This window comes from Balaenoptera musculus, chromosome 9, assembly GCF_009873245.2.
Source record: "Balaenoptera musculus isolate JJ_BM4_2016_0621 chromosome 9, mBalMus1.pri.v3, whole genome shotgun sequence".
In the NCBI taxonomy this organism is placed as follows: Eukaryota; Metazoa; Chordata; class Mammalia; order Artiodactyla; family Balaenopteridae; genus Balaenoptera; species Balaenoptera musculus.
Genome location: NC_045793.1, coordinates 87,805,251 through 87,831,199, shown reverse-complemented (window position 1 = coordinate 87,831,199; position 25,949 = coordinate 87,805,251). Strand labels below are relative to the sequence as shown.

General features: G+C 37.1%; 2 protein-coding genes across 4 annotated transcripts in view; one reads left to right on the top strand and one right to left on the bottom strand.

Annotated features, from left to right (window-relative positions):
• The window catches only part of DNAJC2 (DnaJ heat shock protein family (Hsp40) member C2), a 27,532-nt gene extending 17,093 nt beyond the window's left edge, over window positions 1-10,439 (top strand). For 2 of the 3 annotated variants that reach the window (XM_036863629.1, XM_036863630.1), the window contains 10 exons: window positions 435-526; window positions 606-727; window positions 1,139-1,288; window positions 4,303-4,391; window positions 4,466-4,535; window positions 5,989-6,173; window positions 7,018-7,118; window positions 7,245-7,352; window positions 9,886-10,040; window positions 10,302-10,439. In XM_036863629.1, the coding sequence (XP_036719524.1) occupies window positions 435-526; window positions 606-727; window positions 1,139-1,288; window positions 4,303-4,391; window positions 4,466-4,535; window positions 5,989-6,173; window positions 7,018-7,118; window positions 7,245-7,352; window positions 9,886-10,040; window positions 10,302-10,376 (1,147 nt within the window). In that variant the 3' untranslated portion in view covers window positions 10,377-10,439. The remainder of the gene's footprint in view (window positions 1-434; window positions 527-605; window positions 728-1,138; window positions 1,289-4,302; window positions 4,392-4,465; window positions 4,536-5,988; window positions 6,174-7,017; window positions 7,119-7,244; window positions 7,353-9,885; window positions 10,041-10,301) is intronic. The other variant, XM_036863627.1, reaches the window with a different exon arrangement.
• Window positions 6,681-25,949, bottom strand: PMPCB (peptidase, mitochondrial processing subunit beta). The gene is made up of 13 exons (XM_036863631.1): window positions 25,814-25,949; window positions 24,633-24,773; window positions 23,822-23,908; window positions 23,319-23,448; window positions 18,098-18,296; window positions 17,625-17,704; window positions 14,928-15,040; window positions 13,924-14,067; window positions 12,236-12,396; window positions 11,221-11,306; window positions 11,049-11,137; window positions 10,799-10,874; window positions 6,681-10,709 (listed from the first exon to the last, which is right to left on the bottom strand). Exons 1-13 carry the CDS (start codon window positions 25,916-25,918, stop codon window positions 10,645-10,647), a joined length of 1,476 nt encoding a protein of 491 aa, XP_036719526.1. The 5' UTR covers window positions 25,919-25,949; the 3' UTR covers window positions 6,681-10,644.

Sequence of the window (25,949 nt, the reverse complement as noted above, 5' to 3'; positions counted from 1 at the left end):
ACCACATATATTTTCTTCTGCATTTTCTCTTTGTGTATCCGTTTTAAATGAGTTTTTTGATATTTTGAGATCCTGTCTCACAAGTTAAGCTTGATAGTGCCAGATCAATAGTTGGTTATGAAGCTTAAGAAATTGCCAAGGAATGTAATTGTCAATAAAGCTCAAGTCAGCAAATTCTTTTTCTTCTGGTTGCTTAACCAGTTTTATTTTCATTTTCCCTATATGTGTAGGGAAATTCTTTTGACATGAATGTTCCCAAAAAATTAACCAAAAATAATAGTAAGTACTATTACCCTTTAACTAATGTTAATAATGACATAGCATATTAACCTTTCAGGACATTATTTGCATTGTAGCTAAATTATAAAGTATTACATTTTCCTATCATACCATCCGTAAGCAATAGTTTATTTCCAATATTTCCTATTTTATAGTCGTGACGAAAGGAGATGGATTGAAAAGCAGAACAGAGCAACAAGGGCCCAAAGGAAAAAAGAAGAAATGAACAGAATAAGAACATTAGTTGGTAAAGATAATTGATGGTTTTTTTAAAGTTCTTTAATTAAATGTTAGAAATTCAAAAGATTAACTTTTTTTTCTGGTAGATAATGCATATAGCTGTGATCCAAGGATAAAAAAATTTAAGGAAGAAGAAAAAGCCAAGAAAGAAGCAGAAAAGAAAGCAAAAGCAGAGGCAAAACGGAAGGAGCAAGAAGCTAAAGAGAAAGTAAGATGACATTTGACAAAGTTGGATTTTAAATGTTCATAAAATCTTCAATCTTCAGAACTATTTTTAAATACTGTAATCTGGCAGTAGAGAATTAGGTGCTACTATGAAAGAATCATGACATTTGTCACAGTTGATAGAACGATCTTCCTTACCAGCAAATTCTTATTGAGCAAAAACATAATGTCATATAAATTTCTTAATACTATACTCACTTGTAATATGTCCTTTTTACATTTCTAATAAATTTTTATAGAACTTTACCATCTGCTTTTCCTTCAGTCTTTGATAAGTTGATGTTTACCTTTGTGTAATTTAAGTTATTAAAAAATTGTATTTTTTGAATAAGATTATAGAGCATTTTGGAATTCTGATTTTCTTATTAAATGATTTTATTTTCCATTATTAAAGCAAAGACAAGCTGAATTAGAAGCTGCTCGGTTAGCAAAGGAAAAAGAAGAGGAGGAAGTTAGACAACAAGCGTTATTGGCAAAGAAGGAAAAAGATATCCAGAAAAAAGCCATTAAGAAGGAAAGGCAAAAACTTCGAAACTCATGCAAGGTACGTCAGACTGTGATTGAACAAGCACTACATACAAGTAAATCAAATTGCTGGTTAAGCTTAAAAATATTTCTATACTATGGAAATATAAACTACTGTACATGTTTTGTCTCAGAATATAAACCTTTTTAAATTCACTTTTTAAAAATTTCACACATGCATATTCAGTATGCAACTCTGATAGGGTTGGTTGTTTTGTTTTGTTTTGTTTTTTAACATAACCACCTTGCCATTTTCAAACCTAAAAAAAAAAGTTGTTTATTATTCTAATACTTGTTCCATATTCACATCTTCTTGATTATCTCAATGTCTTTTTATCTAAATAAGATCAAAGATTTCAGCTGTGTGTCTCCTGGTTGTGTCTGTTGCAGGTCCCCTATCATCACCATCTCTCCCCCTTCCCCTGGTTGGAGAAATCGGATCGTTTGTTCTGAAAATGTGCAACAAATTGGTTTTGACTGGTTGCTTCCTTAATGATATAAAATTAATTTTTATCAAAGAAAAAGTTCTTTAAGAAGTTAAACTTGGGTTGTTTTTAAGGATCTAAAAGCTTTCATTTTTATCTAAATAAAGGGATATCATTCAGTTGAGTACTGGTAGTTTGTGTTCAGATACAGTTTTTACTAAAAAATATTGACTAAAAAACCCCAAAAGTTTTCAAATATAGTTTTGTCCAAGAGATGGTCTTACTTTTTAAACTGGTAAAGTTAGAGGCCAGTATTGTTCCATATCAAATAGCATCGAATGAATAAATTAACGAAATGCCAAGCTATAGTAGAGATGGCCGCACAGTATACTACACCATTGTAGTTAAATTCAGCAAGTATGTAAATGTTTACTGTGTATAGAAGACTCTTTCATGTGACTGTCCAGAGGCTCTAGACACTAGTATATGTATGCTAATATATGCCATCCTAAATCTTCAGTTAATAAAATTGAAATTAACCTGCCCCATTAGCAGGCTTTGAAAGACATTTAATAAAAATACAAGCACAGGATGTCTCTTCAGGCTTTTGGTGAGTAAGAGGAAAATCTAAAGAGAAAAAAATGAAAGATTTTCCTCAGATTTCACCTAGAAAATTATATTGAGAAGAATGCAGTATAGCATAGTTGTTGAGAGCATGGACTTAGATTTGAAGTAATTTTCCACTTCCCATGTCCTGGCTTTGGTCCTCAGGAGGTTCCCTCAACCCATTTATGTCTCAGTTTCCTCACCTGTACAGTAACTGAAATAATACCTAGAAATAGAGTTGTGAAGATTAAATGAGATCATTCACATGTAGCACTTGTTAGATTTGGCATAATGAGAACTGAATCAACAACTTGAAAAGCTCAGTTAGAAAATAGAAAACTTGAATAGTTCTTAGAGATGGTGCCTAAAGGAGGGTTAAAGTTCTGGCCTTTGGGAACTTATTATAGCTCCTTTCCAGCATGAGTTCATTTATTCATTCATCAAATATCTGATGAGCACTTACTATGTGTCAAGCAGTTATAATTGATGTTGATACTATGATGACACTGTCTTTGCCTTCAAGAATCTGCTGGTTAACGATGGAGAATGACAAGAAAACAGGCCAGTGAAACACTTTAAGATGGGTACTAGGACAAGAAGGTACCGAACAGGTGGTCAAGGAAGGCTTTCTGGATCTAGTGGGATTCAGCCAGGTGAAGCAGTGCGTGTATGGGATTAGAGATGAGAGAGATCAGGGAGCATTGAGAGAGTGTAGAGATCCAGAAAAGTGAGGTTTAATGAGCCAGAGGAAGGAAGGGCCAGGTCTTGAAGAGCATTATATATCTTGCTACCTTAAAAGTGACTCTGACCCTGAGTCACTTTTGCTCAGGATGCTGAGAGACCACTAGAGGCAGAGACAAATTGAGTCTTTTGCATAATCCGGGTGAGAGCATGGGCCTTGAACTAGAAGAGATGATGGGAATAGAAGAAGGTAGATTAAATGAACCAACATTTAGGAGGTAAGATTGGCTGTTGCCTGTTGGGTATTGATTATATGTTGGAGGTGGAAGAGGAGGAGTAAGGGTTAATACATGTCCTGGTTTCTTGCATGGAATACTGGATGGGTGATGGCATTATTCAGTGAAATAGAAACAAAGGAAGAGGAAAAGGCTAGGGAAGAATGATTTCAGTTTAGGGCATATTGAGTGCATTGAGATACTCAGATGAAGATACTCAGTAGGTGACTTTACTTTGATGTACAAGTCTGGAGTTGAGTGGGATCATCACAGAGTCATCTACATCTCAATGGCAAGTAGTGGAGATCCCCCGGGGAGAGTATAGAGCAAGGAGGGTGGAGATGGACACTGGAAAACACCAATACTTAAGGCACTGACAGAGGAAGTGGAGCCTGAGAAGGAGTGACCCAAGCAGGTAGGAAGAAAATCAGTAAGGCTTTTGGAAGCCGAGGGAAGTGTCACAGTAAAAGAAGCATTGGAACCTTAGCACCAGATTGCATCGATTAAGGAAGCAAGGAAAAGTGAGGAATGAGAGAGGGGTCAGCAGCAGCTTAAAGAAGCATGAGAAGTACTGATACTTTCCAATTCTTGTTCATCCAGGCACATCACAATATTCCATTCTAAGCATCATCTCTAGTTATATCAGGTTTTGCTGAACTTCCTGTTGCTTAACACACTGTCTTTTTTACAGTTTGGCACACACTAAATAGAACAGGCATTTTAGAAAGGGATTTTAATTTGTCATTATATAGAATTTCTTGATTCTTCAGTGGTTCTGTGAGGAATCATTGTTTTATATCATCCAGAGGCCTTCTGCACCATCACCTTGCTTCTGTTTTCCGCCTCCATCCATTTAGTAATGCCTCTTTATCGCTGGCTGGCCAGGGAAAGCCTTGCACGGTGCCCGGGGAATGTGCTTGTCGGTGGCCAGGAGGCCATACAGTCAACTTAAGAACCTCAAGGACTTCATGCTTGGTAGTTGTGTTTATGGATGTACTCTTGAGTGCCAGTAGAGATGATGAAAATGTTTGTGTTCATACTTCTAGACCTGGAATCACTTTTCTGACAATGAGGCAGAACGTGTTAAAATGATGGAGGAAGTGGAAAAACTTTGTGATCGGCTTGAACTAGCGAGGTATAACTGTAGAGCTGCTGTTGAAGTCTTCTTTTGGGCTTAGGATGAAGTTTCATCCCCTTTTTTCCTTTAAGTTTACAGTGCTTGAATGAAACACTCACATCGTCTACAAAAGAAGTAGGAAAGGCTGCTCTGGAGAAACAGGTAATAGAAGAACACATCACTTCTACCTGTATTTAGCATTTAATTCTGCTTTAGTATTGCTTTCACCTCAGTGTTTCCCCACGTAACATGTAAGTTACTATAGGGGCAAAGAGTGTCTCATTTCTCTTTGGGTTGACTTAAATTGGATTTAAGTGTGTATAGTTGTTACCATATATAGTTTGATTTGTGGTTATCTAGCACATTAATCATAGATTTTTCAGAATCACTGTTAGAAAAAAATCATTGTGTTGACTATTCCTTGAGCATTTTTGTTGGATGATAACATTTAGAACCAAAAGAGATTTTTATTCTGTCTAGTCTACACCTTTTATTTTACAGATGAGGAAACAGGCCCAGAAATTCAATTCAGTGCAACAAGTGTTAGTACCTACCTTATATAGCCCCATGCCTAGGTGATTTGGAGAAAAGCCTAATGCTATTGCTGCCACAAAGGAGTTCAGGAACAGTTATGCTAAAGAGAAAAGGCCTAAGGACCAAAAGATGGAGGGCCCCCAGTAAATGCTGTAGGTTAGAGAGGAAGTGCCAACACCAGGTTGGAGTGGTCAGGGAGGCTTAGTGAAGGGTTTGAGCCAGTTTTGAAGGACGACAGTGTTAAATGAAGGTCAGGGGAGCAGCGTAAAATACAGGTAGGAGTAGAAAGTGAGGGGGAGAAGAAGCGGGAGATTAAGTTGGTTAAGAAGAGTAGAGCCAAATTAAGCGGGTTTTGAATACCAAAGATGACCAGTTTCCATGACCACAGATCTTTGAGTAGCGCAGGGTTAACATTGTGCTGTTAATCTGGCATTTGCAGACAAGAGGCATCGGATGAGTGTAAGGGACTAGTGTAAGAATCTCACTGGAAGGACTTGGACTGTGAGAGATAATGGGAGTCCCTGAAATCTTTGGGACCTGGTGACTGGTGCTAAGGGACTGAAGTGGGGAAGTGAGTCAGAGATGACTCCAAGATAGCAACTGACACAGCAACAACATCAAGTAAAGATTTTTTTTTCCACTTGTGCATGTTTGAAGGTACACTGGAAGTGACAGTGTAAAAGGTAGAACTTCAAGATAAACCAAAGGCCACTTTGCTGTGCTTTTACCTTTTTGTAGAGAGTAAATGACATTATCTGCGAAAGAGTGGGTATGAGCTTTGAAATGGCCTTGTGGGTGAATAACCCACTGACTGTAGACTTGTCAAGTAGTGTCCAAGGCAAACAGAGATCATATGATAGGAATACAGGGTAGGTCAGGCCAAGGCTGGTTCTCGTTCCTCAAGCAGAGATATGCAGCCTGGAAGCCAGAGTGAGAAGGCTGATTGTGGTTTTGGGGTTGGCCTGGGGGAGTGTAGGGTCCTTGCCTGGATGAAGCCGAGGGTCGAGAACCACAAGCCAGCAAGGGAGTGTAGAGCAGTAAGATGCTCCGAGTCCCTGACTTACCTATGATATCTGTGTAGGTAGAAGAAATAAATGAGCAAATTAGAAAAGAGAACGAGGAAGCTGAGGCTCGTATGCGACAAGCATCTAAGAATGCAGAGAAGTCAACTGGCGGAGGTGGAAATGGCAGTAAACACTGGTCAGAAGATGATCTGCAATTACTAATTAAAGCTGTGAATCTCTTCCCTGCTGGAACAAATTCAAGGTATTGGTTCTAATGAAACTTCTCTTCAACACATACTGGAGCCTAGGGATAATGTAGACATCCAACTAGCAGCACGTTACAGCAAACTTCCAGAGATGTGCTTGGATCTAGACACTAAATTCTGTGCAGAGAAAAGTGTGAAAAGCAGAGTGCATTTTGAACCTGCTAGTCTTAGCAGCTTATACCAACACACGTATATCCATATATACAGCAGGATGCTTCATCAATTTCTCAGGAAATTAAGGATCGTAAGACATAAACCTTGACTCTCATGTTGGCTTATTCCATTGTGGCTTACACTAGGCACTAGGTTTTGTGCTCCATAGTTTCTCTTTCAGTCTTAATCCTTCTTTGTTGCTTCCAACCTCAAACTGGAGCTCACTGCAGAGTCTGAGCTGAGAACTCAAAGAAACCTTTGAGATCCAGCCTCCCTTATTCTGTATATGAGGAAACTAAGGTTCTGTTTTCAGAATGATCTGTCTCCTTAAGTATGTGTCCAAATGGCAGTATACACAAATGTGTGCTTTTATTTCTGTTGATTTTTACACAGAATCAGTAAGGTTTTGTACAAACTTGAAACCAAGATTATACACAGTTGATTTAAACATATGAAAAGCAAAAACCATAGTCCAGGCAATAGTAATAATTAGACCACCAATTTAGAGCTAATTCTTTAGATATTATAGCTAACCCTTCTGCATTAAAAATGTGGGATCATTAAAATCATTCATTTTAATCATTCTGCATTAAAAATGTGAGATAGCTAACCCTTCTGCATTAAAAATGTGGGAAACATTTGGGTTTTGTTTGGGGTTTTTCGTTATTTTTGTATCGGTTGCTCTAGATGGGAAGTTATTGCTAATTACATGAACATACATTCTTCTTCTGGAGTCAAGAGAACCGCCAAAGATGTTATTGGCAAAGCAAAGAGTCTTCAAAAACTTGGTGAGTTAGTTTTGCCAAATCAATTTTTTGCTACCTTGAATACATATTTTAAAAATAATCTATGCAATTTAATGAAAGACTAAATAAGATGATCTGTATTATATTAAAGTTTTTTCCCCTTCTCAGACCCTCATCAAAAAGATGACATAAACAAAAAGGCTTTTGATAAGTTTAAAAAAGAACATGGCGTGGTGTGTCAAGCAGACAATGCAACACCTTCAGAACGATTTGAAGGTAATGAAATTTTATTTTTCTATGAGTAGAAAATGCTAACCATGTATCTGTGTGAGAGTATACAAGATCTAGGGTCTACATTCAGAATGATTGGAATAGAAAGCATTTAGCAGACTGAAAGGTATAAAGCAGATGTTTTCAGGACGGATTTACTTCAGCACCACTGAGAATTACAGTTCTTCCATTTCATATGCCATGAGGGGAGGGGTTGTGTTAGTTTTGTTCACATTTTACAAATCAGTATTAAAGGATATTGGGACAATTGAAATTTGAATAAGGTCTGTAGATGAGATAATTTTTTATCAAGGTTGATTTCCTGATTTTGAAAAATACACTATATATAAGGAAAGGTCCTTGTTTTTAAGCGAAGACAGGAGTAAAGGGGCAGCAGGCCTGCAACTTACGTGGTTCAGAACGAGTCAGTTATACAGACACAATTTGTTGTGCTGACATGTCTTGGGTGTTCTAGTTAATTTGATTACTCTGGACCAGTATGTTTCAAATGCAAATTATGACTCAGAAGTGGGTCATGAAATCAGTTTAATGGGTCATGAATAGAAAATATCAGAGAGCATTACACCTACTATGTAAGTGGGTATTTGTGAAACTTATGTTCATGTGTGTAAGTGTCTGGGGTGTGACATTTTTTTCCTTACTGTGAGTTGCTGACAAAAGTTTGAAAAGTTCTCTTTCACTACATGCATTTGTGAGCCACCAGTCCTTCTCTCCCTAAACTAAGCTAATCTTGGATATGCTTTCCAGATCACAGTGCCAAATGTATGTTTTGGGATTAACGGACAGCCTTGACTTTTCATGATGACCTGTCCCTGTCTTAACAGTCCCACTTTTCCTGTACTCTTGGTCTGGTTCATTATCCCAAAATTTCAATTTGAAAATATTAGCGGAAAAAAATCATTCTGCATTTGCAAGTTGCATTTGCAAAATCGGGTGACTTTTGTCTAGGCTGGGCATTATTTTGGCTCTTTTTAAGAAAGATAAGTAACAAAGTGGAAATTTCAGAAGGAGATAATTCTCTTGCCCCTTACGCCGTCCACAAAAATCAGACACGTTCAGATATTACTGCGTTATTCTCAGCCCTTTCTTGTGGGACTAGTTTCCGTGCTTGAGGCAGACACTGATGGTTGTGCTTTCTGGCAGATGGGTGACCCTGTGAGGGCAGGAGTGATATGGTACTTGGGCCTGACTCCTTTACCTCTTTTTATGGATTTAATGGGCAGGTCCCTCTCTCTTCAACTGCTCCAGTAAATAGCAAGCTGGCCGCATTTTTTGGAATAGTGATTTCTCATAGGAATTTTACATGTTTCATTCATTTTGGTATTGTGAAGTCCCTGGATAATAACAGATAATTAGCAGATAATAAGTAGCAGATAATAATTATATGTCAGTTCCATCTTTTTTCCAAGAGATAGGAAATGAATTAAATCAATGGTGTTAAATGGGGCTTCAAACTAATAAAAGGAAATTCCACTAAGGGGTTCCTGGAATTTAAAAGCTGATTTCAAAAAAAGCTTCAGTCTTTAATCTGTCTTCAAATACGAGTTCTCTGCCTTGTTCTAAGGTGTGTCGTTTTTCAACTTGTTCACTGTGTCTGTGAGTGTGTTTTTAATTGGGAAATAACTTAGATTTCTAGGCTTTACTTTGTACCTGATCTCACAGGATACAATTTCAAGAGGTCATCTCACTACTGGTAGGATAGGTGCCACTGTGTTTTCACTGCATGATCTGAAATAACTAAGCTGTCAGTAATCCATTAACTTAGAATAACCAAATCAGCTTTTTAACCATTTTAACATTTTCATTTTCCTACAGAAGTGGGATGTGTACTTCTTACATCCTTAGGAAGGAATATGTTTGTTTCTGATACATGTATGAGGTGTTCTATCAAACATAAAGGTCTGGTTTAGTAGAGATGTACAGCGTAGGCTCCACAAGATTTTAGTGGACGTGGTGACAGTGCCACACTGGAAATGGAATCTAATCTCACCTTGGCTCTACAGCATTGAAACCATGGGAGCTTGGCTTAGCTTCGTTAAACTTGTTTCTTCCAGTGTAAAACGAGAATGGTTTCCAGGCTCTCATCGAGCTAAAAGTTTCTAAGTAGGAGGCAGCTCTTTTCCCTATGCTATAAGGAACTAGATTTATCAGAAATCTTAAATGATTTGTGATTGTGGTTTTGAACCCAAACAGTTCAACTGTGTATGTTAAATCTGATCTTTTTTTAAAAAGTCTGGTGAATATAAGATTAGATTGTGATAGACCAGAAATACAAAGCATATTGTGCTTTAAAAAAGTCTCATATTTTTCTGGGATGTGAGCTATCTAAAGTTTTTTCCCTGATTAATACCTAGAGGTATATATGTGCATCTAATTTGGTCTGTTCAGGATTGCACATCACAGATTCAAATGGGCACTTACCAAGATGTGTACCAAAAGACTCATCTGGGAAGGTGTTCCAGGACAGTTTTCTATCAATTAGGATAAAATTTTCCAAACAAAATTTTTTCTTAAACAGGTCCATGCACAGATTTCACCCCTTGGACAACAGAAGAACAGAAGCTTTTGGAACAAGCTTTGAAAACGTACCCAGTAAATACACCTGAAAGATGGGAAAAAATAGCAGAAGCAGTGCCTGGCAGGACAAAGAAGGACTGCATGAAACGATATAAGGTTGTAGATCTTTAGTGTATAGATTCCATTATCATTTAAATTATGTTTTTGTGCTTATTCAATACCACAGTAGTCGTGGGGCCAATATTAGAAATAACCAACCTTAGAAACTTTCCAGCTCTGGCAGTTACTAGAGAAAATCAACCTTTTCAGTATAGATTTATCCCAGTTTGGATGTTTTACATACTTATACCAAACACTAGAAATGTCCGCAAATTCTGACAACTTCTTGGTGTAAGTAACATCTTTCTCCCTTCCTAGGAACTTGTCGAAATGGTGAAAGCAAAGAAAGCTGCTCAAGAGCAAGTGCTGAATGCAAGTAGAGGCAAGAAATGACTTATGACAATCTTTGTTGTGTGTGCATTTTTATAATAAAACTAAAAATACTGTACAAAATTTTATTCTTAAAACTATACTTAAAGTGTGTTGTTCCAGTATAATTTCTCAGAGATCTACCATTCATTGTGGTGGTCTTATTCTTTCAAAGTCTGAGATAGTATTTCATTCATATTTACCAGGATAGATGTTCATTTTTTTTTCTTTAGGACTTGCAGGCCTCGGTCTTATAAATATATATGTTCAAAATATGTTTATTAGGAGCATTTTAATCATGAAGCCAGCACATGTTACTGCAAATCTGGTTAAAATCTGGTAGCTGCTCAATGGGACCTAAGGATTAAAAGAAAAGACAGTTAAAACTAAATAGAAGGAAGGTCCTTAGCCAACTTTCTGCATAGGAGAAAAGGAGCCAGGCTTACCAACAGCAGCAACAGCTGGACTCTTATCATAAATATATTTGGTACACACTTCTCGAATTACCTCAGCATTTACAGCCTGAAAAATTGAAGACACAAGCATTCAGAGCTTTTTGTAGTAGTGAAGACATTCTGTACCTGGGACGTTTTAGAGCTAGAGCTAAAGCAAGATTTATGATGCGTATCTCTATCTCCAGGTGGTGTAACAAGCATCATTTTACACAAGACCCAATAGTATCTAAGGACTGCTTACATCAATTCTTGCTTCAAGCTCAGGGATGGGAATTCTTCGATTATAGCATAACATTTGCCTACCAATATCTTCACAGATGGGAGTGGAACCTGTTTTAAAGAAAAGGGGAAACTAAGTACTGGAACGTAAGTCAACCATATGAAAATAGGACTTATGTCTTTAATTCTTTTACCATCAAGTTGCAGCAACATGTTTGTTTTCAGAAGATTCTTGGCTCGTGCAACTTCACTTTCAGTGACACTTGTACAGAGTCGCATCCTAAAAACCATTTGGAAAAATCAAATGTCAAAGTAGTTTGAAAATATGCGTTTCATGAGTTAATGACCTAAAGAAAGAAAGGATGCTATATTCTATGTATTACACCACAATGTACCAGTGATTATGATTTCAATTTAGTAAAAAGTTGAAATTACTAATGATCCCAACAGTTAAGCAAATGTTAAAATATTACTGATTATTTTCCTGGTAGTGTTAATTTCTCAAAAATGATATGGTTAGCAGAGATTCAATACAATATAAAAATAGGCTGACCACATTTTGAGAAATGCTAGTCATTTTGAAAATTCATGAATCCCCATCTGATAGGATCTGACTTGCTAGGGGATAGATAGGTCAGTGGGTCATTGGTTTCTCAAAAGAATCCAGTTGAGTCTAACTTAAACCTAATAATTAATGATTACACTCCAACTAGACTTAGAGAGATGTAAGCCATTTAAGAATGGTGAAGGAAAGGGACCAGAGCTAAATATACGTTTTCCAAGAAGCTTTGGGCCCTTCTGCCTGTCTCAAGGTACTAGTTTTCACTAAAACACTACATTTTTCTTTTAGCAATGGCAACTTCAGGTTCATTTTCATAACACAGCCTTTCCAAGCCAGGTAACTTTTAGAAGTATTTCCTAGAATTCTAGTTGGCATTTAAACATTTTTAACTTTTAAGATCTTCTTTCTGAAGTAATCTGCTTCTTAATGATTGGTTAAGAATTTTCTATAGTATAAATCAGCTTCACATGAGACTAAGAAGAAACATCTGTGATCTTTAAAAACACGGCAATAACTGCTACTACTTAAGTCTTGTTCTCTTAATAAAATGCTAATAACATCACCATAAAAAATTAATCAGCATCAACAGTGTAAAAAGAAACTAGTCTAAAGTGGGAATTCTAAGCATGATTTAAATTTTTTCTCACCATTCTTTTTGAACAACATGTAGCATGTCTGCAACAGTGGCTGGTTCACAAACCATATAGATTCCCCATAATCCTGTATCTGTGTAGGAAGTGTTGAAAGACTGGAAGCTATGGCAGAGGTTGCCATGACAGGTGAGCTGGGCCAGCTTGCTAGATAAATTCTGTAAGGAAAAAAAACCGTCCAAGAGAACTGTAGGTATATGTGTCCAAATTACCAGAAAGAAAAATGAGATGTGAAAATCGTGACTGCCTTAAAAGGCTGAGTTTCTCAGTTTTATCCAGCAGTATCTCAATAATAAAGCTAAAATTCACTGAAACTAAGAATTATAGTAATCTCACCAGCCCAATGCATCATCCCCAGAGAAATTCACAATGTTAAAGCAGTGAATCCTTGTAATTAATTTAGTAGCTGCACCCACTTCTAAAATAATACATTTTGATGGACCTAGAGATTGTCATATTAAGTGAAGTCAGTGATATCATTTACATGTGGAATCTAAAAAAAAAAAAAAAGATACAAATGAACTTATTTACAAGACAGAAACAGACTCACAGACTTTGAAAACAAACTCATGGTTACCAAAGGGGAAACGTGGTTGGGGGAGGGATAAATTAGGAGTTTGGGATTAACATATACACACTACTGTGTATAAAATAATCAGCAAGGAACCTACTGTATAGAACAGGGAACTCTACTCAATATTCTGTAATAACCTAAATGGGAAAAGAATCTGAAAAAGAATGGATATATATGTGTATATATAACTGAATCACTTAGCTGTACACATGAAACTAACACAACACTGTAAATCAACTATACTCCAATATAAAATAAAAATTAAAATTAAAAAAAGGGAAAAATCCAATCAGGCCAAAGCTGTCCCTAAAATTAAAAATGGGTTGACCTCACATGTTGAAGTTCAGGCATGTTCACAGGGTCCCTTGGTCAATCCAGCCCAGCATTCCACTTCTAGCAGTGACTGATGTGAGATATGGTTATGACTTCTAATTCTGTGTTCCAGCTTTGTTTAATAATCATTTATAACCATAAAAACCAAAAAATTGAATAACCCATGCCAATATGCTTTGCGAACAACAACAAAAATTTAAAATAATTAGCTATTATCAACCCAATTTGTAGAGCTTTTGGCTGTTTGCTTAAAAAACTGAAATTATATTGCATGTGAAGCCTAAGATACTTGCATGAAATGTATTTTGTCAAAAATCTTTGAGTACAAATATATACACTTTGTATTTTGAAGTAATTTCAGACTACAGACTAGTAACATAAATAGTACAAAGAATTCCCTTTATCCAAATTCCTTAACACCTGTTACTTTACCATTTTTTTTTTTTTGCTTTATCATTCTCTTTAACATATTTTTCAATTGTTTGAGAGTACAGTGCAGATATCCTTTTTACCCCTGAATACTTTTTAATGTGCACTTCTGAAAAACAAGGAAATTAACCTCAGTACAATTATTAAAATTAGGCTATTAACACTGATATGTTACTATTAACAAATCCTTCTATCCTTATTCAAAATTTGCCAATATGGCAAAAGAAAAAACTTGTTTTTTTCTGGCCCAGGATGCAATCCAGGATCAGTTTATATTTTAAGTCAAAATTCATAGTACAGAGTTTCATCTTCTCATTTATTATGGAAATTTACTTTTAAAATCACTTACCATTCCTCCTCCAAAAGAGCGATCCCAGTTGCCAATCAGTGTGTTTGCAACCATGAGACAGATTGTATCTGGATGTGCCCAACCAACAGCTTCAACAGCTATTGCAAGATGTGCCAAAGGCATCTTGTCATCCCTCACTCGAATCTAGTTAGGATAAAGGATACAAAGCTCTAGTTAAGTTTACCACTATATAACATGCTTAACAAGAAACAAACTCACCAGCTCCATTAACTGCAAAGTTAAAATGCTCACCATGACACTCCTTTGTTTTTTAAACAATTAGGCCTCATTACACTGTGTAGTCTAGTCCAGAAGAATTTCACCAAAAGATCTCCAACTGAAATAGTCCAGACACAGCCACCAGATAATAACCTGGTCAACAAGCGTTGCATTATTTCACTGGTAGAAATAATCTTTTGTCAGTCTGAATTTTTCTGACTCTCTAAATTTAAGCTAATCTTGCCATAACAGGCTTCTTTCTGTACTGCCAATGCTACAGTCTTACGCAACTGCCAACATCAGGCTTCTCTCCAGATACAACTATATGAGCATCATCCCTAATGTGGCAAACTAAGCTTCTAATGAGGCTTAAAGATACAGCTGACACGTAGCAGGTTCTCTACAAGTTCTGGCTTTAACAGCTACCCCCCAGAAAGGGCAGAACTTAGCCAAGAATAAACCTGATTAAAAGTCAAAATTTGGCATGTTTTTAAAATAAAAGATTACTTTTATGCCCTACAATAGGAAAATGGGCATAGTATCAAAGAAAAAGCACAAAAAGACCAAATTATATTTTCCTTAAAACCTTACTTCCTTAGGAAAGAAAAATAGGTGGTTAAATATATGGAACAGGGAAGAATATAAACAACTGAGTCCATCTTCGGTTGGACTCCTTTGGCTTCTTCCATTTTACTGTTAGAAACAGGCACATTTGCTACACACATTCATAAATACAACACAAGAAACCCAAAGGGTTAAACACTAGCTTAGGAGGCTTGCCCTACCTCACTTCCTGTGAATTTGCAGGGAGGCAGAGCTGGTATTTCTCCTTTGTGTGTGGACAAAGAGTCACCAAAATGAAACTTTGCTAACTCAAGCAGTTCATCATGGGAAACTCCTAAATTGAAGAAAAATATGTTATATATCCAGTAGCAGTGCAATGTAAAGCACACAACGAACTGCCAATACTTCTGTTTACAATAAGCTCAAGGTGGTATAATGTGATACAGGTTACACATGGACTGCTTGCTCTGACTAAAAGCCTCTTCAAGAGTAAGCTCACAGAGCACGCTTTTTCCCTGGTTATAAGGCTTGGGGCTGCACACCTTTCTCATTCTGAAGAACAATCACAGTTTTCATAACATACCAATGGATTCACAGATAAGGATAATAAGATAGCTTGAAAATACCATTTTCCATACAGAATCGTGTTATATTAAATAAAAGTCCTAGAATGCAAACTAGCAAGGAAAAGTCACTTTTCAATAAATTTTTAAAAGTAGAAAAGAATATATCATTTAAAGAAAGCCAGATACAAGATATGCTTCATTCTCTGTCCTCTGCTATCAAAATTCAGGAACAAAATAACCTCATATAAATTTCTGAATAAATTCATAGCTGTTCAAACACTCACTACTTGCCATCCAAAACTTAAGAATTACTTAGATTCTATATCCCTTATTTTCCGAACTTGGGATCCAAACAGATTCAGTCAGTGAAAGATACCTAAACTTACAAGACAAATTTAAACATAGGTAAGTGCCTTAAAAAATATCACCACAAGATTTTTTTTTAATGAAACATTCCATTAGAACATAAAAGCACAACTTACACCCATATTTTCCAAACAAATCTCTGGTATAAAGCAAGACAGTGATTACACACGTTTTCACAATCACTATGTAGGAGAGCCGCCTTGGATATCAATCCAGGGGGTGACAAAACAATAGGAAGACCCTGGTGGTACAAGGATGACAAGCAGAGAGTGTAGAACCATGAACATGCACACAGTTCTCAGCAATTAACAACCACTTCCACTGTTTTACTACCTTCACCTATAGCCCTCCTGGTTGGATGTTCCAGATATTCAGCTCCTGCCCCAGTACCACCTCTGCTTACCTCTATCCAAAAGGCGGAGGAGTCGGTAAATTTTATTTTTTTAAATGAAGTTAGGTCTGGCCTATTTCACTGACGTTAAGATGCCACTGTTGATAAGAAACATCACTTATGTACCAATAAGACAAAATGCTAATTAATCTAGGATAGGCCATTAATTAATTGTAAGATATCCCAACTCTGGTGATGTCAAAGTGAACCAATGAACTATGATAAAACCCACTGCATCCATTTGCCACCAACAATGGCAGAGACATCCCAGACAGCTTAGCTGCTGAGGCCCCATCCAACCAGTAGTGTTCCCCTTTCCAAGGCAGTTTCAATTGTTGAACTCCAGTCAGCACCAGCCATTTTAGAAACAATGTTACTAACTCAAGATAACTTCAGAGCACACTTATCTGCCACACAAAGGTAACATGTTTTAAGATATTTAACCCTCACTTTCATCTTCTCCAGTATTCCCAAGTAATGAGCTCAAAGTCTATCCAGGTCAACTAGAACTTTTATTGTCATTTCTAAAGAGAGAAAAATTAAATTTACACAAAAGAACATTCCATGTATCTTCACTTTGTCCTAAAAAGAGAAGGAGAACACAAAACTGGAAACCAATAAAATGTACAATTTGCCTAAATTCAGACTACCAGGAAATCTAGCAAAATCTAATGTGTATTTTCTTTCATTCACTGGCTTCAAACATGTTCTCACAAGGAAGCCTTGTCCTGATGCCACTTGCATGTTCAGATTCCCATTAAATATTCTCCTAATCCCCTATATACTTCCCTTTCTCAGTAACTAGCAGATGTTACTGAAAGAACGAACAAATCAAAGAATAAATAAACAACATAACATACTCATACCATGCCTGACCAAGGATGAAGCTGGTTCTCAAGAAGTAATTTAAAATCTCAAGAGATTCCCAAACCATAGAACACCATCTTCCAAGTGTCATTATCTCCCAGTTCACTCATTTGCCCTTTTCTTACAAGTAAATTCCATTATGTGTGCACACATATATTGGAGGGTCACTAAGTTTTCCCATTGAAAAACTCTACTGGGTTTCCCTGGTGGCCAGTGGTTAAGAATCCGCCTGCCAATGCAGGGGACACGGGTTTGCGCCCTGGTCCGGGAAGATCCCATATGCTGCAGAGCAACTAAGCCCGTGTGCCACGACTGCTGAGCCAGCGCTCTAGAGCCCGCGAGCCACAACTACTGAGCCCATGTGCCACAACTACTGAAGCCCGCGTTCCTAGAGCCCATGCTCCGCAACAAAAGAAGCCACTGCAATGAGAAGCCTATACACCACAACGAAGAGTGGCCCCCGCTCACCGCAATGAGAGGAAGCCTGCGTGCAGCAACGGAGACCCAACACGGCCAAAAATAAATAAAAATTAAAAGAAAAAAAAAAAGAAAAACTCTACTAAAGAGAAGACAGAGGAAAAGTCTGGTTCCAGGGCTCCACATTGCCCTTACCCAGCACATTTAACAATCTGCTCTCTAAATAAAAACTCTAAAGACATCTCCCAATAGGATCAAGCTGATAAGCACATCACTCTGTGTTTAAAACAGTCACAGAAATTTAAACTAACCTCCAGCAGCAGCGAGTACTATTCTTGGCCCCTTATAATGTGTGGTTATATAATCCACTAAGTCCTTACGATTTATAGATCTGTAAATGGAGTAAGAAAAGCAATGTTAAAAGGAAATTTAAAAGCACAGATCCTCACATAATATACCTGAAATTAAATTGGACCTTAAAGGTATTCTAAGTTAAATGCAGTCAGAAATAGGATATATGCAACAAATATCAAAGAATTTCAACATTTATATATCAAAAAAAAAAAAAAAGATTTAATACTATCATTTGTTTATTCCAGAAGTAGCTACAAACCCAGACACCTGGGAGTTAGGTGGGGCTAAAGTGTAGCTTAAGTACAATTTCATTCAGATTATTGGGGGTAAAAAATTACTTTCTGAAACATGCTTTTTGAATGTTTGTGAATGTTAATTTTCACAATTCAAATTTTTTCTCAAAAAAAAAAAAAATGAGAATTATACCTACTTGATATTTTCAGTTGGTCCCAAAATTGTCCGTCCAAGTGCAGTATTTTGATAAGCTGTGGCATGAAGATAATCAAAAACAACTTCTTGTAAATTGGTTTCAACTTCCTGCATCTCTCTAAGGATTACTCCACGTTCACGTTCAATCTCTGCTTCTCCCAATGTGCTGTTTTGTATTATATCAGCAAGAATTTCCACAGCTTATTGAAAATAAAACACAAGAAGAAACACTAAAATCTTAAAATTTTCTCTATTTAAAATCTATTAAACTAGCATCAGAAACCATGATAGTGACCATCACTCAATACTGACTAAATGATTAAACTGGGAAAAAATGTTTCTATAATTTGATATAAAGGACTAAAAGGACTAAATTAAAATGAGAAATGCAATCCCCTGTGGTACAGATGAACTTGAGGAAAACTAAATTTGCCAGAAGTCCCCACAACACTTATAATGACTCTGCCTACAACCACTTCAAAACGGTCATGGAAATCTGCATATAACTGTATATTGTTCTCTGTGACAATGGTAAGGAGAAAATTATCTTTCTACTCAGAGCACATAGGTACACACAGAGAGCCGACATCACCCAAATATTTACTACCCAAGATCCCACAGCAACGAGGCTACTATATTAAGAAGCCAAGAACCATCGTAATCTAATATATAACCCCAGTGAACCACTTACAGAATTAGTGTCCTCTCAAATACCTTTCCTCACTTAACTCCAGTTAATGGTCAATGTTGGTTAGATTCTGGTCAATGCTGGTAGATTCTGACCATTAATTAGTAAAGTCACTGATAAACGATGATCCAACAGAGCTGGAGCAGTTAAGATTTGAAAAAAAGGATAGGTACCCCAAAAGAGATAATATGACTATCAAGGGATTAAAAGTGACCCTTGGAAAAAGTGATAAAACCCTCAAGTATTTATACAAAAATAACCCTAATCTGCAAAAAGCCACAAGTGAACTAAAGGATATATCACGCTATTAAGCAATTTTATCAGAAAAAGTACATACTTCTCCAAAAATAGAAAACCTAAACCATCCTTGAAGAATTAGTATATAGTTGCAATCACAATCTAAATTTTAGTCAATATAAAACAAATTTATAAACTTTAGTTTCATTTTGTTACTCTGCTGTAAATTTCTGTTCCTTGTTTTAAGTTCACTTTAAGGTGACTTCTCTCAGAAGCAATAATGTTCAAATACCAAGGACCTCCTGTAATTAATTACCTCTACAGACTACCCAACATGACAAAACAGACTGCTAGAATAGGCTGGGACTGAGATCCTGGGCAAAAAGAAAAAATTATCTGTAAAACCATCTCTCCGTCTAACACAATGTTGTAAATCAACTATGCTCCAATAAAATTTAAAAACAAAAACAAACAAAAAAACCTATCTGTCCAGACAAGAGAAATAAAGGCCCAGGTGAGTAAGGAAGAGCCCAAAGACAGATGGGAGGACAAGAGATCCTGTGTGAAGACCCTCCTTTATTTGGAAGTAGTAGTCTAGATTGGTACCTTCTAAAGTGGGGATTCATATTTCCCAATATTTATGTTTTACTCAGAATCTTCTCTCTTTCTAATGTATATGTAATTCTGTATATGTTAGTATAGCAGTACATGTATTTAATTTATACATATACCTATATTGAGGATATATGTTCAAGTCTCTTACTGATAAGAATGGATGATCATAAAAGTTTGAAGACCATTTGTCTAAACATCTAATTATTACCTCACACACCAGGTTTCACCTAACTGAGAGTATAAAAGCCTCAAGCAAATTCCCAAAGTGGGATCTGCTTCAGAGAGCACTTCCATTTTGGATTCCTCAAAGAGCGCCTCTCTTTTCCATTTCCACTCCCACTGGCAGGGACTCTGTCCTTCCCAGCCAGAAGCCAGAAAGAAAAAAACAAGGTCTTCTAAATTCTCTCTTCCTTTCTCTAGTCCTCTTTTTTGCTTTCTTTGCTGTTCTCTGTGTAAATAAAGGAGAGAGACAGGCTAGAATGAACAGTCCTTTAAAGTAGCCTGGCCTAGCCCTTTGTTCTTAGTGCCTAACTAGTCCTGGGGCAACAACTATTTCTAGGGAAATCATTAAGAATCTAACCAATGTTTTTTGCAATTCAAACCAACACACCCTCCACTGTTTTCATTTTCATTGGTTTTAATGCAAAAGTTAGGCTACCATGTTATGAAAATTTTACTTTATTTATTTGCAGGTGGTAGGTGTTTTGTTTTGTTGTTTTGACAAAGCAACCTGACACAGTGAATCTGAGTGAGAAGACACGCATTTGAGTCCACAGTAAGCCACTAAGTTATGTGATCCGGGGAAAGTCACAGTCTGGGCTGGGCCTCAATTTCCACAACTGCACGGTGGAGACACTTATCTGATTACTATGCTGATCAAATGAGATGATATATACACAAACTACATATATACAAAGGTACTTGTGTAAAGTGGCATTCAAACATTATTAATAAAAGCCTATTAGGAATCCAAAATTTCAAAGTAATGAAATTAACTACAACTATACAAGGACCTTAAAGATTAATAGTCTCACCAATTATCACTAAAACTGCTACATTTTTTGGTTAATTCTCCCATTGGGAAAATGTTTTGTGTAATAACTTTCCCTTAAGATATCCAAAACACTCTACAACATAGTAACTACAAAAAATAGCTATGCTGTCAGAATAATTATTTTCCTTCTACAAAATAAAAATAAAATCTATTTTATTTTATTGCTATGAAAACAATCATCAATAATCTTTTAAGTGAACACTTGCTTATTCTGCTTCAGAGTTTTTGTAACAAACAGGAATAAAAAAAATTGCTCCTAGTCAGAGCAATTAGGCAAGAAAAAGAAATCAAAGGCATCCAAATTGGAAAGGAAGAAGTAAAACTATCACTATTTGCAGATGACATGATATTACATATAAAAAACACTAAAGACTCCATCAAAAAAACTGTTAGGACTAATAAACGAATTCAGTGAAGTTGCAAAATACAAAGTCAATAAGCAAAAATCTGTTGTGTTCCTATACACTAATAATGAACTATCAGAAAGAGAAAATAAGAAGTAATCCCATTTACAATTGCATCAAAAGGAATAAAATACTTAGGAATAAATTTAATTGAGGAAAACTACAAGACATTAAGGAAAGAAACTGAAGACAACACAAGGAAATGGAAAGATAGTCCATGCTCATGGATTAGAAGAATTAACGTTAAAATGTCCAAGCTACCGAAAGCAACATACAGACTCAATGCAATCCCTATCAAAATTCCAATGGCATTTTTCACAGAAATATAATGAACAATCCTAAAATTTGTATGGAACCACAAAACACCCCAAATAGCCAAAGCAATCTTGAGAAAGAAGAACAAAGCTGAAAGCATCATGCTCCCTGATTTCAAACATTACAAAGAATAGTAATCAAAACAGTATGGTACATCAAACCAGGTACTGAATCAATGGAACACAACAGAGAGCCCAGAATAAACCCAAGCATATATGATCAATTAACTTACAACAAAGATCCAAAAATATACAACAAAGAAAGGATAGTCTCTTCAATAAATGGTGTTGGGAAAATCGGCCACATGGAAAAGAATGAAATTGGACACCTATTATACACAAAAATTAACTCAAACTTAATTAAAGGCTTGAACAGAAGGCCTGAAACCATAAAACTGGTAGAAGAAAACTGAGGAAGTAATAAGCTCCTTGACGTAAGTCGTGGTGATGATTTTTTGAATCTGACATCAAAAGCAAAAATAAACAAGTAGAACTACATCAAACTAAAAAGCTTCTGCACATCAACAAAATGAAAATGCAACCTCCTGAATGGAAGATGATATCTGCAAATCATATATCTGATAAGGGGCGAATATCCAAAATATATGAAGAACTCATAGAAACCAATAGGAAGAAAACAAACAATCAGATTAAAAGACAGGCAGAAGATCTAAATAAACATTTTTCCAAAGAAGACACACAGATGGCCAACAGGTACATGAAAAGATTCTCAACATCATTAATCATCAGAGAAGTGCAAATCAAAACGACAATGAGCTATCACCCCATACCTGTTAGAATGGCTACTATCAAAAAGACTAGAGACAAGGGTTAGCAAGGATGTGGAGAAAAAGAAACCCTTGTACACTGTTGGTGGGAATGTAAACTGGTGCAGCCACGATAGAAAACAATATGGAATTTCCTTAAAAATTTAAAAATAGAACTACCATACAATCCAGCAATTCCACTTCTGCATACTTATCCAAAGAAAACAAAAACACTAACTTGAAAAGATCTACCTCTGTGTTCACTGAGTTATGTACAACAGCCAAGATATGGAAACAACCTAGGTGTTCATCAATGAATGAATGGATAAAGAAGTTGTGATACACAAATACACACTCACATACAAAGAGAGGTGTATTATTACTCAGCCATAAAAAAGAATGAAATCTTGCCATTTGCAATGGCATGGATGAACTTCAATGGCATTATGCTAAGCGAAAAAGTCAGACAGAGAAATAACAAACATCATATGATCTCCCTTATATGTGGGAAAAAAAAAATCGAAAACAAAAAAACACCCAAGCTCATAGATACAGAGAACAGATTGATCATTGCTGGGGCGGGAGGTGGGGGATCGGTGATCTGTATTGGTTTTTGTTTTTTTTTTTAGTTTAAATAAATTGAATTTTGAAAAAAATTAATGGAAAGGACAGTAAGAAAGAAGTGCACTCCAGGATGAGGAAACAGAATGTGCAAATGCAATAAAGAAGCAAGCAAGTTTTGTTCAAAAACAAAGCCCAGCAGTCAGTAGATAGAAAATCTGTTCTGACTTGTAGAAATAAAATATTCAGATAACAGGATAGAGAAAAAACAGAAACAAAAAGTAGGCAGTAAAAGTAAATAAATAGTAAAACAATTAAAAATGGTTCACTACACAGGTATGGCTCTGGAGGAAGTAATATTTGAATCAAGTGTTAGGGCCCGGTTCGCACAAGTCCTGCAGCCTACAAATATTTTTATCGTTTCTCATATTTGGAGGAAAAAATAAAAACAGGTGCCCCCCTCACCCAAAGTTTGGTTCATTTTTTTCATTTTCTTTCTCAACAAACATAATGTAAACAGCACTAAATTATTTCTGAATTCCTGTGGAGATTACGTATCTGCAGTATAAATAATAACAATACCTCTTGGCAAATCTTTAGAGAATGCTTTGGCATAATATACAGTCTGCTCTCTGGAGGTATAGGCATTGAGATGAGCACCCATGTTTTCAATCTCAAGTTCCAGATCTAACTGGGATCTCTTTTTGGTGCCCTGAAATAAAAGAGAAAAAAAAAAATTATGACCTCTTCCTTTATCCCTCATCTGTTCTAAACACTTCAGACAATGAATATGAGGACATAAGCCTATGTAAGGACCAAATTTGGTTTCTAAAGTACATCAGGCTTCAGAAATAGTGGCATACTTTCAGATGACCCTCACATCCCAAGAGAAAATCCTTGTTTCAGCTCTACAGAGCAATTATCAGTAATTATTTCAGGTAATTATCCTGAAAAAAGGATTTTAAAAATAATAAAAATAAAACATGCTATACTATTATAGTTCTCCTTACCTGAGAATGAGATTTTGTGTTTACTGCCTCTTAAAGAAAAATTCATTAAAAAAAAAAAAAAGTCTTATAACTTGCCTTGAAAGCCATATGCTCCAGAAAGTGAGCTGTTCCATTATTCTTCTCATTTTCATATCGACTTCCAGCATCAATCCAGAGCCCAACCTTAATGCAATCAAGTAAGAATTAAATAAGACATCATCTTCTTTCTTTTGAGGGGATGGGGAAGGGGTAGGGGGCAGTCTTCTTCCTTTTTCTGACAAATGCTTTCCAGCTTTAACATTAAAGTTTTCTTGAGTGGACTGACAGTACAGTCCTATGAACTATGAGATTTAAAAATTTTGGTCATCAGGCTACTGCTGGGGGCCACAAATAGCTACTTGCCAGCTTTACTGACGACCCAGATTCTTAGCCCAATGTGTTACTACAGTCAATTAACAAGTATAGTATAAAGAACATCAGAGACTGTCAGAAAATCTAGGTTCAAATTCTGGTTCTGTCATGTATTAGCTGTGTGACCTTGGACAAAACCATTTAACTTCTCTGATCTTGTTTTTCAACTGTAAAATGGATGTGATGATCCCTGCTACAAAGAACTATTTAAAGATCAAATAAGACAATATATGTAAAAACATTTGGCACAGAGTAGTCCAGCAAATATATCTCTCTCATTATTATCAACACTACATGACACAACAGGCTACAAGAACCAGATGTAGACACTTGCGTGGTATGGAAGTATCACACGAAGAGATTCACAAGTGACAGTCACTTGTCAAGGCAAAATAACTGCTGCTACTTTCAACCACCTGCCAACCAACTGAAAAGCTTAAATTAAAATCAACAGTTTGCTCTCTCGCCTAATGAGGGGTCAGACTAGATCACTTACTGTGCATGTTGAGAGCCCAGAGTCTTCAGAGGCCACTCTGAGTCCGTTCTCCAAACAGGTTACGCGCGTTTCAGGGACATTCAGAACAACTTGTGTAGCAGCCTGTGTACTTCTCAATCTGTTTCCTCCAAAATATAGTGACTAGTTGGGGGTGGAGGGAAGAAGCAAAACATATCACTATTCTAATATGAAATGTTGATTAGAAAACCAAATCTATCTCAAAGAGACTCTAGAAAGTACTCTTTCCTCCTTAACTTTTATTCCACTGAGACCCACCCCCTTTGCTGGCCTATGTTGAGAACATTCCTCAACCAACCACTTTCCTAAAGCCAGCAACATGTCTACAAATGCCCTTTCCTTAAGGAAAATAAACAATTATTATCATTATCCTGAAAGAAACTACTTTTATTTCAATACTTCTCCTAGAAATGTTTAATATTCACCATAGAGGGCACAAGCGGGGGTGGGTGAGTGGGGGAAGCCAAGAAAGGGAGCGAAAAATATAAAAATACCTATACACAACGTAGAAATGCTTAAGGTTTCCACCGTTTAAGAAAAGCAAAGTTTTTAAAAAGGTAGAAAAAGAGAAGGCAGAAAGAAGGGCAGATGCTCAAGATACACTCTGGCTGACTGACTTGTTGGCTATGGACTATTCGCCTGTCCCCAGTTTTTCTTTTCCTCTAGACAAAGCTAGTCTCGCACGAGAAATATAGATATACAGACAAACTTTTCCTTTAGCTACCCCGGGGTTCGCAGGAAGCGGAGCTCATGATGAAGACGCTCAGTTTTAAGAAAAAACAGAACTCGGGGCGGGCGGGGTGAGGTCCTCACTTTTTAATTTCCCCCAATGGCAACCACGCGATTTCAGTGATCAACACGCACCCTTTATAATGACTCCCGAGTGACTAGGGCAGGGGGCCGGTAAACCAGCGTCACTGTTGGGTCACGCGCTGCGGGGGACCAAAGCCAGCCCAGCGCCGGCGGGAGATAAGCGTCCCCGGCCGCCTGATGCCCCACGGGTCCCGGCTGGGAAGGCCCGACCCGCCGTTGGGGGGGTTGTGGATCCGACGCCCGCGGCCCGGCAGGGCGCCCGTGACTCAGGCTCGCCGCGCGGAGTTCTGCGGGAGAGGCCCGGCCTAGCTTGGTCCCGGCGGCACCCAAACAAGTGGAGGGAAGCTCACCCGCCTGGCAGCACCTCCGGCCAGGAGCCTCTCGGTGAAACCGCAGAGCCTCCGCCGCACCGCGGGCAACACCACCGCTCGGGCCACCGCCGCAGCCGCCATCATCTCACCTCGAGCCTGTGTGAAGGATGTGCTT